This window comes from Salminus brasiliensis, chromosome 11, assembly GCF_030463535.1.
Source record: "Salminus brasiliensis chromosome 11, fSalBra1.hap2, whole genome shotgun sequence".
Taxonomy (NCBI): domain Eukaryota; kingdom Metazoa; phylum Chordata; class Actinopteri; order Characiformes; family Bryconidae; genus Salminus; species Salminus brasiliensis.
The window spans coordinates 21,761,628-21,776,632 of NC_132888.1; the positions used below are offsets into that span (position 1 = coordinate 21,761,628).

Sequence of the window (15,005 nt, forward strand, 5' to 3'; positions counted from 1 at the left end):
CTCTTATTTTGAAAAGCCTCCCGCCGTCATTCACAGCGCTGTCAGTCTGACCTGTGCTCTTATTTTGAAAAGCCTCCCGCCGTCATTCACAGCGCTGTCAGTCTGACCTGTGCTCTTATTTTGAAAAGCCTCCCGCCGTCATTCACAGCGCTGTCAGTCGGAAGTAAGTGGAGGCAATAACATTAGCTGTCGTTTCGTTTCCACTGAACTTCAGGTCTTTCTTTGAGTGTATTTGTCAGACATACTCGTCTTCTGGTACCGAGGGAGCCACACTGATATGAGAAGAACCTATAGACGTTTGCAGACGTGTGTTTTGAGTAGCCGTTAGTTAGCCAGCCTGCTAGATAACTAACTTAGTTAGCTATAGCTAATAAAGTAGCTGTCTATCTAGCTACCTGTAACCTCCGCTCTGCTTTGGTTCGTGTCTGGGGGAAGTTTTACAGTGGATATTTTAGCTAGCTAGCTAATCTACTCTATCGTTTATACTAGCTATACAGTTTTCACTCCAGTTCCACCAAGATCCTCATCTGATCCAGCTGATCCAACCTGCTGCAAGTGTTTGAGAAGATAACCGCTCGCACCCAGCCACAGCTATGAGCTTCTTCGGCTTTGGCCAGAGCGCGGACATCGACATCGTGCTGAACGACGGAGAGACGAGAAAGAAGGCGGAACACAAGAGCGAGGACGGCAAGAAGGACCGATATTTCCTGTTTTATGACGGAGAGACGGTCAGCGGGAAAGTTAACGTGACGCTGAAAAACCCGGGGAAGAGACTCGAGCACTACGGGATCAAAATCGAGTTCGTGGGTCAGATCGGTGAGTGGAGGGCTAGACTAGTTTGACCAGCTGGTTGCGGTGGTGTGTGTGGAGGTGTGTGTGGAGGTGTGTGACTTCTGCCTCGCTTGTTGTGTGCAGAGCTGTACTACGACCGGGGGAACCATCATGAGTTCGTCTCGCTTGTGAAGGATCTGGCTCGACCTGGCGAACTTCCCAACTCCCAGTCGTTTGACTTCGAGTTCGCCCATGTGGAAAAGCCGTATGAATCATACACCGGCCAGAACGTGAAGCTAAGGTGAAGCACCCTACACTTCACACCTGCAGTAGGACTGGGGTAGATGCTCTGCTACAGCAGTGTGTATCACGTGTTTTTTTTTTCTGATCTGCCTTCTCAGATCAGACCAATCAGATCAGACGTGATCAAAGGACACACCCCACACTTAGGTTTAAGGGTCTTGAAATTGCAACACTTTTTTTTTTTTTTCTTTCCTTTTTTAATACAGACCCCCTAATTTCAGAGTACCATCCAAATGTGTGTGGACACCCCTTTTAATGAATCTGTTCAGCTACTTTAATTTGCACCCATTGCTGACACCGATGTGCAAATGCACAGCTTCATCGCTCAGCTTGTCTAATCCCTATATAGAAGTATTGGCAATGGAATAGGACTCTCTGGAGCAGATAAGCATGACCCTGTTGGCACCATGCCTAATGGCAGGTGTAGGCTAGAGGGGTATAAAGCCCCGAAGCATTGAGCTGTGGAGCTGTGATCTCTGGAATGATTGATGGTGCTCCTTTCAAAACTTTTGGGATGGGTTGGGCCCAAAATCTGGTAGAAAGCTTTCCCCAGAATTGAGCCGATAAGATCCTGACCGTTCCTATTCACCTCACAATTCATGGTGCTACCATGCTCAGCAGTTATTTCATCAGTGAAGATAGTCATACATAGAGTCAGACAGTCATACATGCCCAAGCCATGGCACCCACCACCATGTTTTACAGATGAGGTGGTATGCTTTGGATCATGGGCAGTCCGCCCTTATTCTTGTCGTCACTCTGATCCAGGTTAATCTTGACAGACATTTGTCCATAAGTACTTTCTTGGAAACTGTATTCTGGCCATTCATGCAGTGTAGCCTCGGTGTTTCTGGTCATGAAGTCTTCTGCAGAGAGCAGTCCCTGACCAATTGACACACACCTTTTGAAGGCTGTTTCTGATCTGTCAGACAGACAATTGAGGATTTGTCTGAAGATTAGTGGGGGTTCCTCTAATTCTAATGGTTTTATTCTTGTTCTTTAGTCTTTTCTTCTTCATCATTGGCATAGCTCGTCCTCAACAACAGACTCCAAAAGGGGGTTGAAAGTTTAGAAGCAAGCCTGTGTATCCTATGTCTGTACTAATGAAGCAATGAAACACCTGAGTAATCATAAACACTTGTGAAGCCATATATCCCAAACATTATGGTGCTCTGAAATGAGGAGGACTGTGTTTAAAAAAAAAAAAAAAAAGTGCAAATATCCTGTAATGTGTACTTTGCTCACGTTTGACTTGTTAGATTTTACATTCTTTTACACAGAAGGGTTTTTCCTCTCCTGTAAAGTGTAAATTTTGGAGGTTTTTGAATTACCATGACTGCTTCCCTTGCTCGCATACCAGAAATGACTCAGATTGGATCTTCTCCTGTAAGGACTGACATTTTATCCTAATACAGTAGTACTGTGTCCTATATTGATCTCTGAATGTCTATTTAGGTACTTCCTTCGTGCAACAATTAGCCGAAGACTGAACGACATCACCAAAGAAATGGATATTGTGGTGCACACCCTGTGTACATATCCAGAGTTAAACTCCTCCATAAAGATGGAGGTTGGAATTGAAGATTGTCTGCATATTGAGTTTGAGTACAACAAATCCAAGTAAGCTTCATGTTATGCTACTGCACAGAGGTCCTTATATTATTATTCAGATTATTTTATTATAAAAATGTAAACATCATAAATGCATTGCTAGAAGCTGCATAAAGTAGCTTATAAGCTCCGGGGGCAAGATATTTTTTCTCTTGATACTTGGTAATGCATCCACTTGACCAATTCTCTTTATGAGTCTTATGAGCTCCTGCCATTTTTGGTCCACTCTTCCACCAACTTGAATAACAACTTTAGGGAGCACAGGTCCAAATCTGAATGTTACTAGTCAACATCCAGCCAACAGACATGCTGGGACACTTTGACTCACCAGCAAAATGACCAGACCTCAATCCGAGTTCTCATATTTGGACCAGCAGGTGAACGGCTGAAGCAGACATGCATGAACTCTGTGCTTTAGTTAAGACAGCGGTACATTATAGAACCACCTTAGAGAACCAGCTGGATGCTTAAATGGTCCTTTGCTTGGTTAATGGATTCTTCAAATAGGTGGAACCCTTTTGTAGATGGTCCTTAATATACATTAAAAAGGGTTTCCCCCATTGTTCTGAGTCAAATAACCCTTTTTGCTTTGAGTTTACCTGATAGGATTAAGCCATGGGGATGCATAAACAAGTATTAGAAAAGCAATATTGCTGATCTTCTGTCCAGTGAGCTTAACTGTTTAAATGTCCTCTGCTGAAGCCAGGTCCTGCACTAAGTACACAAATCAACATGTACATGCTTTGTTTAGATATCACATGAAGGACGTAATTGTAGGAAAGATCTATTTCCTACTTGTGCGGATAAAAATAAAGCACATGGAGATCGATATAATAAAACGTGAGACAACAGGCACAGGACCCAGCGTGTACCATGAAAATGACACCATTGCCAAATACGAGATCATGGATGGTGCACCAGTGAGAGGTAAGGCTAGGAGCCTCATATAATATGAAATTATGATAAGCAAGCACATAATGTTACTTTTCAGGTCCACTTTCTAATGTTTGGCACATCTTGTTTATCTCCGTTAGGTGAATCGATCCCCATCCGATTATTTCTCGCTGGCTATGAACTGACCCCCACCATGAGGGACGTTAATAAGAAGTTCTCTGTGCGATATTACCTGAACCTAGTCCTGATAGATGAGGAAGAGAGGCGGTACTTCAAACAGCAGGTACAGTATACTGTTTGATACAACACTGGCCTTTGCAGTAGTAACTTAATGATGGACCTTCCAGATGTGTTCCTGTGGAGCACCCCCAGCCCTGCACACCTGAGGGAACTCATCAGCTAATTATCAAGCCCTTCCTAAGTCAGAATGTGGGCATTAGAAAAGGGAAAAGACATCCAGTTAAACGTAATTGTATAAAGGAATATTCATGTCCGCACCCCTGATCGATTCTGGGCTCGTTCAGGAGAAGGGCCCATTATCGCTGGTTTGCTTTCACACAGAAGAATTCCATCTGAAGCATGGACCAACACCAATTTTAAGTGTGGGTTTCTGCAAAAACGTAGGACCTAGCTTTATCCGTTTATTACTGTTTGTTTATTATTACTGGTTGTTTTCCTATACAATCACAAAACAGCGAACAAAAGCGCTTTCTGAGGTCAGGGCATTCACCCATACAGGCGATGAGTAGAAGCAGTCACATTAGAAAGGAATCAACCATGCAACCCCACACACTGTGCCAGAAGCGGAGTAGACTTAAAGCAAACAGCACTGATTTCAGGAGGACCAGAGCGCGATTCTCTGGACCACCTCTGGTCTAGAAAATGTTTTTTCACACTTTACCAAAAAAATCAATAATGTCAATAGTGTGAAAATGCCCTAAGCCTGTTTTAAGGTTAATTGTTTTTGTCTCTGAGACAAACATATTTACATACTCTGTATTCTTCAGAAACATATAGAGATCGGTTTTCCTTTACGTTCATGTTCAAATTATTTGAACAGATTTTCCTGAATGAAGCATAATGAAGGATAACCATAGAAAATGTATGTTAAAAATTTTAACATTGTAACAAAACACAAGCTGTTTAATTGTAATACTAATTATGATTATATATATAATTTAATTACATTATCATTACTCCTGGGAAGAACAGTCTTTTGTGGTAGTACAGTGACTTTTTAATCAATAATAAGAATAATAAGAACCATAAGAAAATGGGTCCCTTGTGAGACTTGGTTGGTACTGATTCTGTAAAGCTGCTTTGTGACAACAGCAGTTGTAGAAAGCGCTATACACATCAATTTGATTTGGTTGATATAGTCTATATGGTGCATCCTTATAGATAGACAGGCCTTATTTAACACAATTAATCAAAGTCTTTTAAATGTCTTGTCTGCACTGATCCACTCAAGGAAATCACACTCTGGAGGAAAGGAGACATTGTCAAGAGGAGTATGTCCCAACAGGCTGCCATCGCTTCTCAGAGATTCGAAGGGTCGAGCACTGCAAATGCCTCTTTGGCGCAAGCCAAAGAGGGCAGCAATTAAGAAGACTTGGTTAGAGGCACAGTATATTTGTCTATATATGGTCTCTGATGCAAATTGTCTTACATCATGTATCTAAGGAAGCAGAAATAACGTGAAGACTATAAGGCAGATTTAGGGAAAGGAAATCGTCCACAAAGAACATGCAGGTGCTCAGTTCCTAAAACGTTGTACAGTTACAAAGCTGTTATTGATTGAATTCTGAAGCTTCTCTATCACACTTCTTGATCATGAATTGAAGAAAAATCAAAGCTGTACTAACTTCCTATTTCAAATCAAAAACCCAAGCTGTGGCTTGTTGCTGTTTTGTTTTTTTATTAACATTATATATTTACAAAAATGACTTTCACATTAATTGTCTATTCTGAAACATTCCTATCTTTATAATCAAGTTACTACTAATTATTTTTAAAATCTAGCATTTGTGTTCTGGTAAATGAGCCTGAAGTAAACACTGGGAGTTTTTGTGTTTTGCATTAGTGTCAAATGTTTGTATATTTACAATTCTTTTATTCATAAAAAAGTACAATCTGCACAGTATTATTTTACAGTTTAGAAAGGAGGGATGGCACAGAGTGCTCTGTACGCTTCTCAGAAAGGGAACAAATCATATTACATGCTGAGCAAAGGCTGTCCACGTTTCCAAATGTATTTGTACTTCTGATTGAGAACTTTTTTTTTTTTTTGGGATGTGTCTCATGTGACTTTGTACCTAAAAGTGCTCTCAACAAGCCCACTGTGTTCCAGACAGCCAAGCTGTATGAGTGGTGTTTATATATGCTGCATAATCAAAAAGTGAGTTTTCTGATGGATGTTGAGCTCTACGTTTCCTATATCTTGCCATTTTGACGTTGCTCAGGTAGAGTGATCATTCACGCTGTTGTGATTGGAAAGCACTTTTGCACAATGGACGCTTGATGAGCCATATTGTAAATAAACTTGGCTAACTTTTGGGTCAACGAGTGGTCGATTCCTCCTAAAACCTTACAGGAATAACAGGAATACAGGACATCCTGTGAGGTTTTAGCTTCCTGTGTTGTTGGCTGCAATTTCACATGTAGTAAGTGTAATATCAGAAACTTTGTTTTACTAAATGAGGAGACCAGCCTCTGTTCCATATATGAAAGGGGGTGCTCGTACAAAAAGTCCCACCCTTCAGCAAAAATGGGCAATCTGCTGGCTCGTCATGCTGCGAGTGGAGGAGGATTGATGAGCTAGCTGGGAAAGCCCCCCTTGAAGCAAGTGCAGTAGCCAGAACAAGGTGAAAAAACATTTCCTTTGTGCATTCCTGAGCCAAATGCTATAAACTATTAATGGGGTTTTTGCCACATTTTAGCCATGATTTACACTTTTTGTAACAGTAATCTGACCTGCAGTTTCCAGTATTTTGGTCTCTGCCCATTCATATAGATCAGAGCTTGTTTTTGAGTGACTGGAAATAACTGCCCGGTGGTGTTGCACATGGAAGCAGAGCGAACAGGCATATATTAGACAATAAGAACTAATATACAAGAATCTTTTTATTAGATAATCATGTGTTTAACATGAACATGGGCATCAGTGTCTGACTACATGTAGGACAGCTTATAAAATCTGAACTGAGGTTTACTAAACTGACCCACAGTCTTTACCCTTTGTTAGATTGGATCTGCATCTTCCAGACTCAAGACAAAGTCGAACTCCTCTGAGAACAACAAAAACACAAGAACAAGACACAGTCACTACTTTGAAACTGTAACCTTAAAGTGTTCATAAAATGGAAAACTGAATTTCACTTGCGTGTTTGAAAACTAAGCTGCAAAAATAGCCAAATCTCAATTAGATTTTTTTCTGATGTCACAAGCACTAACCAACCACAGTATAGCCATCCCCCCATTCATAGTGCAGCTTTGAGTGCTTTTTGAATGAGGTGCAATACAGAACAGCCAATCAAGACAGAGCTTGTTTATCTGATATCCATCATAAAGGCACAGAAACAGCCTGTATAATTCTACAACATAAAAAGTTATTAAAAAAACTTACATTTGGAAACGTAAAGTATGGAACATAAAACCTCATAAATGTTATAAGTGGGCCTCAAGGAAATAGTATAGGATAATGGCCCTTTAAGAATCTATAGCATAGCATGTTTACAATAAACATAGTTGATTTATTTTTACATTTAGTACCCAAATGTGATTTTAAATAGCAGTATTGTAGTTTTCGTGTAACAGCACAAGCAGTCTTCATTCACTTTTGGAATTATATTTTTTGGGTCAGATGGGAGACCCTTGGTTCTCTGCAATCTTTACTGTGAAGGTGTTTAGACCAATACCACACTAAAAAAGCTGTACACACATCAAATACAGCATGGGATCATAATGCGACATTGACATGGGAGCTTGTGAAACTACTCTCTGATGAAACTGTAGCTTCTTGGACTAAAATAGTGTGTTAAATTTCGTGGTGTACCTCATTTCTCAACACTGACACATGCCCTCATGACATCCATGCAGCACTGGTGTTTGGTGAAAGGTAACCATGTCTAACAGCACAAGTAATGACCATAGACAAGTTCTTTTGGTATGTGACTTACCTGTAGTTAATGGCTGAACTGAAAGCCTAGCCCTGGTGAACAGAGCCATGTTCCGGAGTGGGCCGCCCTTGCTCTTATGCTGCAAGTGATATTTCTTCAGCTCTGCCAATGGAATGAAGCGTTCGGTCATCCTCTCATACTTCACGTCCACCTATACACACAAACAAGAGTTGTCAAGAGAACGTTCATAAGCTTTAATGGTAGAAAAGACGTGGATGCGTTACATTTTGACTGTATCCAACTGCTTGGGACCTACCATACTCCACTTTGGGTTCTCGGATTTGCTGGAGGGATCGTAATGCACATCTTTCTTGTCAAACTGCGTATGGTCAACGTAGGCCTCCTTCACAATCTGGAACATGAGTTACACAGCTGTCTTCTTTCAAACGAATATGAAGAATTTCTACCACCAAAGAGCCATCCTCACCTTCATTAAACCAGCTATGCCAGGTTCTTTACAGTTGCTGTGGTAGAAGAAAGCCTGATGGCCCTCTTTCATATCCCTCATGAAGTTTCGGGCCTGAAAACAATAAGCAGAAGTAGGGATGCATGATGATACAAAGGTTTTAATACAAAGATGTATGGTCTGAGGAGGTCACCTGTGTATAATCTTCTTTGGGTTCATTCGACTGCATCTGTAGCCCTCTATTTATTATTTATGAATTATTCATATCAGATATCAGGCATCAGCACACAATTCCCATGTCGGTGCATAGCTCAATAGAACCACTAGCAAACTAAACATGGTGTCTGAAGATGGTGCAACCTAGATGTAGCCAGTGCATTAAGTTTACCTGATAATTTCTCACTCCATCCCAGCAGCTCGTTTGGTTGGGTAGAGCTTTAAGGTCCTCGATGCCAAACTGCAACAAGCATGTGTTTTAAAGAGACACCAGATGAGTGAATGAGACTCCTGAGATGGAGTTAAGTGGGTAGAGGTGTCAGGTTTACCTTCACATCCACCCCATCCTCAATCCGACTCTCAGGTTCAGACTTCATCAGCCAGTGGCTGTATGAGGGGCTTGATGAAGTGTCACTTGGACTCTTCTGCTCCTCAGACTTGTCTGCAGCTCTCTTCCTTTTGCCAGGTCCTTTCTGAACAGCATCATCCTTAGGAGATCCCTCTGGACCTTTACCTGCACAGAATCATCAGAACTTCAGTATGTGACCCAGCTAATGTAATGCCCAGAATCTCTGAACTTCATACAGCTTGGTCTGGTCCAACTTACTCTCCTTACTGGATTTCACTCCAGCTCGTGTTGTCCTCTTGGGAGGCATTTCCCACACCGATGCTTAAGAAAAGTAAAAAGCTAGAGAAGCAGACCTGCTAAACATTCACAAGCAGAGCAAGTCGCCATGTAAAGCTCATGCGCACATTCCGTAAAACATAGCTAGTGGTTAAAACAGCACACAGACAAATATGCCATGTGTATAAATTCTCTATTCAGCTACTAATGTAAACAGTGCTTTAATTTCATTTTAAATTCAAGACAGTTTTCGTGGTTTAAAAACATAATTATATAAATTTACGCCACGTTTGGGTTTGTGTGTGCGCATAAATATTGCGCACGTTTGACGCGATTGAGGCAAAACCGTCTCTCGCTGAGCGGAACTACAAATAACGTCGAGCTGAACTACATTACCCATGAGCACGGCTTATGTCAGCACATTAGGTCTGGGAATCAACATGGCAGCGACTGCAACTCTTTCTAGGCTTGCTCAGCTGGGCTCGTACGGCATTAGAAGAAGCAGAGGTTTAATATTTAACAGAGTGCAGAGACGGGGGATCGCAGCCTGCATTGACCGTAAGTAAGAAGCTCGGAGGTTATCTGAGATAAAGAGGTAAATAAAGATGTCTGACCACAGACAGCAGAAAGTTAGCTAGCTAGCAGATCATCAGCTGTGTCGGTGCACTGCAGCTCTGTTCTTCTGGTGGTGGCTGTTAAATCATCATATGAGCTTCTGCTGGAGAAACAGTATTAGAGAATATTGTTAAATACATTTACAAACAACTGCTGATATTGACACCGACAGCTAGCTAGCGCTCCTAGCTACTGTTCACAGCACGCCCTGGTTCTCAGTGTAGAGTGAAGTTTAATATGTAGAGTAATGTAGTAAGGCAGCAGTGTTGTACAGCCTGTTCCTGAAGGCTGTTTAGGATTGTACACCTGAATCCTCCTTGCCCTCAGAGAGAAAAGCTCCACTATTGGTCAGGACCTGCTGACTCCCACCACTCCTGTTTGGGGGTGTGTGTGCGCCTCCTGCCTTATAGAGGCCACAGCACAGCGCAGCGAAACCGGTGTGGTCAGAAACCTGGACAAGGACAAGTGTAAAGATCAACAGTCAGGCTTAACTGAACAGTAACGGAGATTCTGACCGATGACAAAATACCTAAACATGCTTTAATATGAAACACAGTGCTGCAGAAAAAGTCAGAGAGGAACTCTGAGTCTCTAAAATGATCCAATAGCAGCAAAACATCTGTGTGAATTACAGTGTTAGCAATGTAGCATTAAGCTAACGGTGCACTCCCAGCTCCTACAGAGTTTACTGCTTAGACCAGCTCCAGTCACAGGAATAACGAGGCATTTTAAATGTATAACATACACTGCAGTTGTTTACTTATATATATATATATATATATATATATATATATATATATATATATATATATAAACACTGAGGTTTAACTGAACGTCAGTAGAGCAGCTTGTTAGCATGTTAGCCTTCTGTAATGTAAATCTAATCTAGCTGCTGCAGCTAATCTCGTCCCCTTTTCTAGTTTCTCTAAAACTACGCAAAGCAGTGTTTAAGAATGTAGTTATAAGAACACATATACAAAGCATTACATTAATACATTTTAATGATTAATGTTTTTAAGCCTTTAATGTCTTTTTTTAATATCTGCATCACCTGTCAACTGCATTTATCATTGGAGGAGGAAGTGGGGCTCCTGAGTGGCACAGCCGTCTAAGCCAGAGCAGGGACCAGATTCTCCAAAATTCTCCAAGAAAGAGTCTTCCAAACCTGCACTTTTAGGATTATTATTATTAGTAGTAGTAGTAGTAGTAGTAGTAGTGTTGGATTAGTGTGTAGTACATAATTGGGAAGCAGCCTCAGTCTGTGGTGGCTGATGTACCTGATAGTTACCCTTCCAGCACTGCTAGTGTCATGTGGTTGGGGAGTCCTAGATAGTGGGTGGGAATTGGATTTCACTAATAATTGAAGAAAAGCTACAAAAAACAGAAGTAAGTGACTGTTTTTGTGTCTTTACAGCTTCAGCCGGTCTCACAGATGAACAGAAAGAATTTCAGAAAGTGGCATTTGATTTTGCCGCCAATGAAATGGCTCCACATATGGCAGAATGGGACCAGAATGTAAGGAGACGCTTTTCTGCTCTAATTGATCCTGGTGTTTTCCATCTAGATCAGTTCAGTGTCGAGTCATATATGTATGTTTTATTCAAGGAAATCTTCCCCGTGGAGACCATGAGAAAAGCTGCCCAGTTGGGGTTCGGGGGGATTTATGTGCGCCCAGAGGTGGGAGGTTCTGGGCTGTCTCGGCTTGACACCTCCATCATCTTTGAAGCTCTGTCCACGGGCTGCACCAGCACCACTGCCTACATGAGTATTCACAAGTCAGTCAGAGTTTACAGTGCATGCTTTCTCTTCTCCACTGTCAGCAGTGCATCTGCTCTAAACGGCAAATGCACTGGCTTTCCTAGCACTGTTTAGGATGAATAGACCTTTGCCGCTTGCGTTGCAGTATGTGTGCCTGGATGATTGACGTGTTTGGTAGTAATGAGCAGAGAGAGAAGTTCTGTCCTGAACTCTGCTCCATGGAGAAGTTTGCCTCCTACTGTCTGACAGAGCCTGGTAAGTAAGATGGTGCCGATTTATACGACACTCTCAGTACATCTAATTCCTCTATGTGATGTGTAGATGACCTTCATGTAGGATTTGTCTGTGTTGGATTTCGGCTTTCGGTCTCTACCAGAACTGCACTATTTGTTCAACAGTATCTAGACACCCTTTAAATTAATGAATTTATCTGACATGGGGAATCAGTTGTGCACACACAACTTGTACAACGTACATACAAAATGCTCTGAAACACCCTAACATTAGCCTAAGTTCAAACATGCCCAGTAGCATTAGCTAAAGGGGTGTGAATCTCTCCAACTTTGGACTGTGATCTCTGGAATGATGGATCTCCACCCAGAACCTTTGTGGTGAGTGGGAGTGATATTTGTGATCCAAAGCCTATTTCCAAATTCCTTCTGTTGATCTTGACCATTTGAGGCATGGACCCCACAAGACCTCTGAAGGTGTCCTGTAGTATCTGGCATCAAGAAAGTCCTGTCACAGTTCGGAGTGGGGGTCTCCATGGATCCCATCAATGAACTTTGGGTGCCCATGACCCTGACACCCTGTTCACTTGCTACCTAATAGGTTCTATGCCAGATTAAGATTATTGCTTCTTCTGTTAAAGGTGCTAATGTTATGGCTAAATAATGTATGTCATAGCCTGAAGCCTGAAGTTTTTATGGTGAGAGAGCCTCATAATATGTCATCAGTCACTGAAACAATATTTCTCCTCCTGCTTTAAGGTAGTGGAAGTGATGCAGCGTCACTGTTAACCAGCGCAAAGCTACAAGGAGACCATTACATACTGAACGGCTCTAAGGTACACGAGTTCTTCATCATAAAGGTCTTAATGTGGTGGGAAAAGACAGGCCCTTATAGTTGCATGTGTGTATTTCCTAGGCTTTTATCAGCGGAGGAGGCGACACAGATGTGTATGTGGTGATGTGTCGTACTGGCGGGAAGGGTCCTAAAGGGATTTCCTGTGTGGTGGTGGAGAAAGGAACTCCAGGACTCAGTTTCGGCAAAAAGGAGAAGAAGGTGAGCTCTAATATGATTAGATACAGGGAATGTTATTAATGTTATTACTCTGTGGAAATACATATAGGTTCTCTTGGTCTTGCTCTTGGACCAAGTTGCTGTGCTGGTCAGATGGTATAAACTGTGTGTGTTCTCTAATAACATCAATGCCTATTGGCACTGTTGTAACAAAACTTAGTATTTCTGAACATTTATAGAAGCGGAAGTAAAGAATTAACTGTAAAATCCACTAATGTAGCATACTAATGTACATTAATGTAACAAGCTTAGTTTTATTTTGGACCATCTCTATTCGTCTATTGTTGAAGTGCATCCCTGTATATAGTTTGTATATAGTTTGTATATAATAGTACTACTTACATTGAAAAGGCCAATACAGTATTGTTAAGACTAGGACATTGTTTGCATGCAAAAATACTTACTATGATCAGTAGTATTGCACTAAAGTGCTGTATTAATCAGCAGTAATACCAATACACTGGTTTGTTCTTAAAATGCAATAGTCTGAATGTAGCTGTAGCTCCACCGCTAGAGGGCACTAATGGCAATCATTCAATCCGTCCCAATAACCATCACCAGTATAACTGCAGCCTGTGTTCTATAGGTGGGCTGGAACTCCCAGCCGACGAGAGCAGTGATATTTGAAGACTGTGCAGTTCCTGTGACTAATCGGCTGGGAGTGGAAGGACAAGGTTTCAACATTGCCATGAAAGGCCTGAATGGGGGCAGGATTAACATCGGTAAGTTATCAGAGGAGAAAGGAGTGCAGTGTGCTCACTGTTTGGGGTCTGTTTCTCAGAGCTATTGTAGCCTTTAAGATACAAAAAGAAAAATCTCTCCAACCACTGTGCTGAATGCCTCTTGGTGAAAACTCTTAAACTGTTTGGACATACATTTGTTATGTACAGTTCATGGTAAGACTAGTAGTCTCACATCATGCTTGCTTATATAATAATGTATGTAAAAATAATACATGAAAATATTTAAGATAGATTGATATGATCAGATAATCAAGTAATGCATATGAATGTGACCATAGGCAGTTTTATTACTGTCATTTTGGACAAGCATGCAAAATTGAATTCCACCCTCGTCATTTGGCGCCTGTCTCCTGCATATTTCCAGTAATGCTTTACTGAAGCATGCATGCAAATTCCATGTTGTGCTGTTTAGAATGATCAGGACGTTATTCACTAAGAACCCACAGATATTGTATTTTTTTTTTTTTTACACCAACGTTATTTCTGACATAACTTTCTTTGCTCCATCATCTAAGTGTACTTGTGGTACTTCTGCTGAATCCACAGCTTCCTGCTCTCTTGGGGCTGCACATGCAAGTGTTCAGCTGGCCCGGGATCATCTGTGTGTACGCAAGCAGTTTGGGGAAACTCTTTCAAACAGCCAGGTGACGAGTCTGTGTTATTATTATTATTATTATTATTACTGCATATTAACCTCGTCATCTTTCATCAGTTTTAGTGTGGTAATGTTAAGTGGAGCACTGAACTTCTACTAAGTGTTCTTTTAAAGGATGATAATGAGGAAGGAATTATTGCTAATAGCATGATTTGTTATCTGTGTTCTTCTCAGTTTCTGCAGTTTAAGCTTGCTGAGATGGCCACCAGGCTGGTAGCGTCTCGGTTGTTGGTGCGACAGGCGGCTGTGGCTCTGCAGGAAGATCGGCCCGACGCTGTCTCACTCTGCTCTATGGCCAAGCTGTTTGCCACTGACGAGTGCTTTACAGTGAGTGTCAGAGCTCAGAGTAGGTCAGAGTTCTGATTTTTGTTGTTGTTGTTTTTTGTTTTTTTACAGTAGTAGCTTAAGTTTGCAATCGTTTAAGTTCTGTGTTGCTGGAAAGGAGTGATTCTGAACGCAGATCTTGTGTTACTCTGGATACATGTGTTAAATATCCTGTCTGTCTGTCCATCCTGCTGTGAGTAGATTGACACTGACATGTTGTAAATAGTTGTTTCTTCCTGTGCTTGCAGATTTGTAACCAGGCTCTACAGATGCATGGGGGATATGGGTACCTGAAGGATTATGCAGTCCAGCAGTTTGTTCGAGATATTCGAGTGCATCAGATATTAGAAGGTACACCTGCAACAGTGGACGAGACCCACAAATCTATTTAGCTGGGCTGTAATTTTACTTTTGCCATTTAACATTTCCTGGAGATTCACTGATGGTGTATTGTATTGTACTACTAATCATCAGGCAGTACTTTGATTTAGGCAATGTAAACAGCCTATATTTATTATATATTTGTTTAATGTTATATATATTTAATAATTTTACTTTTTTTTTAAAGGAACAAATGAAGTGATGAGGATGATCATTGCCAGGA

General features: G+C 41.3%; 3 protein-coding genes across 3 annotated transcripts in view; 2 read left to right on the top strand and 1 right to left on the bottom strand.

Annotated features, from left to right (window-relative positions):
* The first annotated feature begins 148 nt into the window (after nt 1-148).
* On the top strand, nt 149-6,141 carry vps26b (VPS26, retromer complex component B). The gene is made up of 6 exons (XM_072692175.1): nt 149-816; nt 916-1,072; nt 2,530-2,694; nt 3,437-3,612; nt 3,720-3,862; nt 5,051-6,141. The coding sequence occupies exons 1-6, from the start codon at nt 594-596 to the stop codon at nt 5,183-5,185; spliced, it is 999 nt and encodes a 332-aa protein (XP_072548276.1). The 5' UTR covers nt 149-593; the 3' UTR covers nt 5,186-6,141.
* A 543-nt stretch (nt 6,142-6,684) lies between these two features.
* thyn1 (thymocyte nuclear protein 1) lies at nt 6,685-9,629 on the bottom strand. The gene is made up of 7 exons (XM_072692176.1): nt 8,987-9,629; nt 8,709-8,893; nt 8,552-8,620; nt 8,185-8,277; nt 8,014-8,109; nt 7,758-7,908; nt 6,685-6,866 (listed from the first exon to the last, which is right to left on the bottom strand). The coding sequence occupies exons 1-7, from the start codon at nt 9,033-9,035 to the stop codon at nt 6,820-6,822; spliced, it is 690 nt and encodes a 229-aa protein (XP_072548277.1). The 5' UTR covers nt 9,036-9,629; the 3' UTR covers nt 6,685-6,819.
* acad8 (acyl-CoA dehydrogenase family, member 8) overlaps nt 9,438-15,005 on the top strand; it is a 6,184-nt gene continuing 616 nt past the window's right edge. Inside the window, exons 1-11 of the mRNA XM_072692172.1 lie at nt 9,438-9,562; nt 11,034-11,134; nt 11,225-11,394; nt 11,523-11,632; nt 12,367-12,443; nt 12,524-12,661; nt 13,266-13,401; nt 13,969-14,066; nt 14,252-14,404; nt 14,650-14,752; nt 14,970-15,005. The exon at nt 14,970-15,005 is cut by the window's right edge and continues 616 nt beyond it. Of these exons, the coding sequence (XP_072548273.1) occupies nt 9,445-9,562; nt 11,034-11,134; nt 11,225-11,394; nt 11,523-11,632; nt 12,367-12,443; nt 12,524-12,661; nt 13,266-13,401; nt 13,969-14,066; nt 14,252-14,404; nt 14,650-14,752; nt 14,970-15,005 (1,240 nt within the window). The 5' untranslated portion in view covers nt 9,438-9,444. The remainder of the gene's footprint in view (nt 9,563-11,033; nt 11,135-11,224; nt 11,395-11,522; nt 11,633-12,366; nt 12,444-12,523; nt 12,662-13,265; nt 13,402-13,968; nt 14,067-14,251; nt 14,405-14,649; nt 14,753-14,969) is intronic.

Excerpts from the sequence above, each read along its gene's own strand:
- vps26b (XM_072692175.1), top strand. The coding sequence starts at position 594 with ATGAGCTTCTTCGGCTTTGGCCAGAGCGCGGACATCGACATCGTGCTG. Across the intron at positions 1,073-2,529 it reads GGCCAGAACGTGAAGCTAAG|GTACTTCCTTCGTGCAACAA; the intron begins GTGAAGCACCCT and ends ATGTCTATTTAG. Across the intron at positions 3,863-5,050 it reads GGCGGTACTTCAAACAGCAG|GAAATCACACTCTGGAGGAA; the intron begins GTACAGTATACT and ends GATCCACTCAAG.
- thyn1 (XM_072692176.1), bottom strand. The coding sequence starts at position 9,035 with ATGCCTCCCAAGAGGACAACACGAGCTGGAGTGAAATCCAGTAAGGAG. Across the intron at positions 8,621-8,708 it reads AGGATGGGGTGGATGTGAAG|TTTGGCATCGAGGACCTTAA; the intron begins GTAAACCTGACA and ends TGCTTGTTGCAG. Across the intron at positions 8,110-8,184 it reads GCATAGCTGGTTTAATGAAG|ATTGTGAAGGAGGCCTACGT; the intron begins GTGAGGATGGCT and ends CTCATGTTCCAG.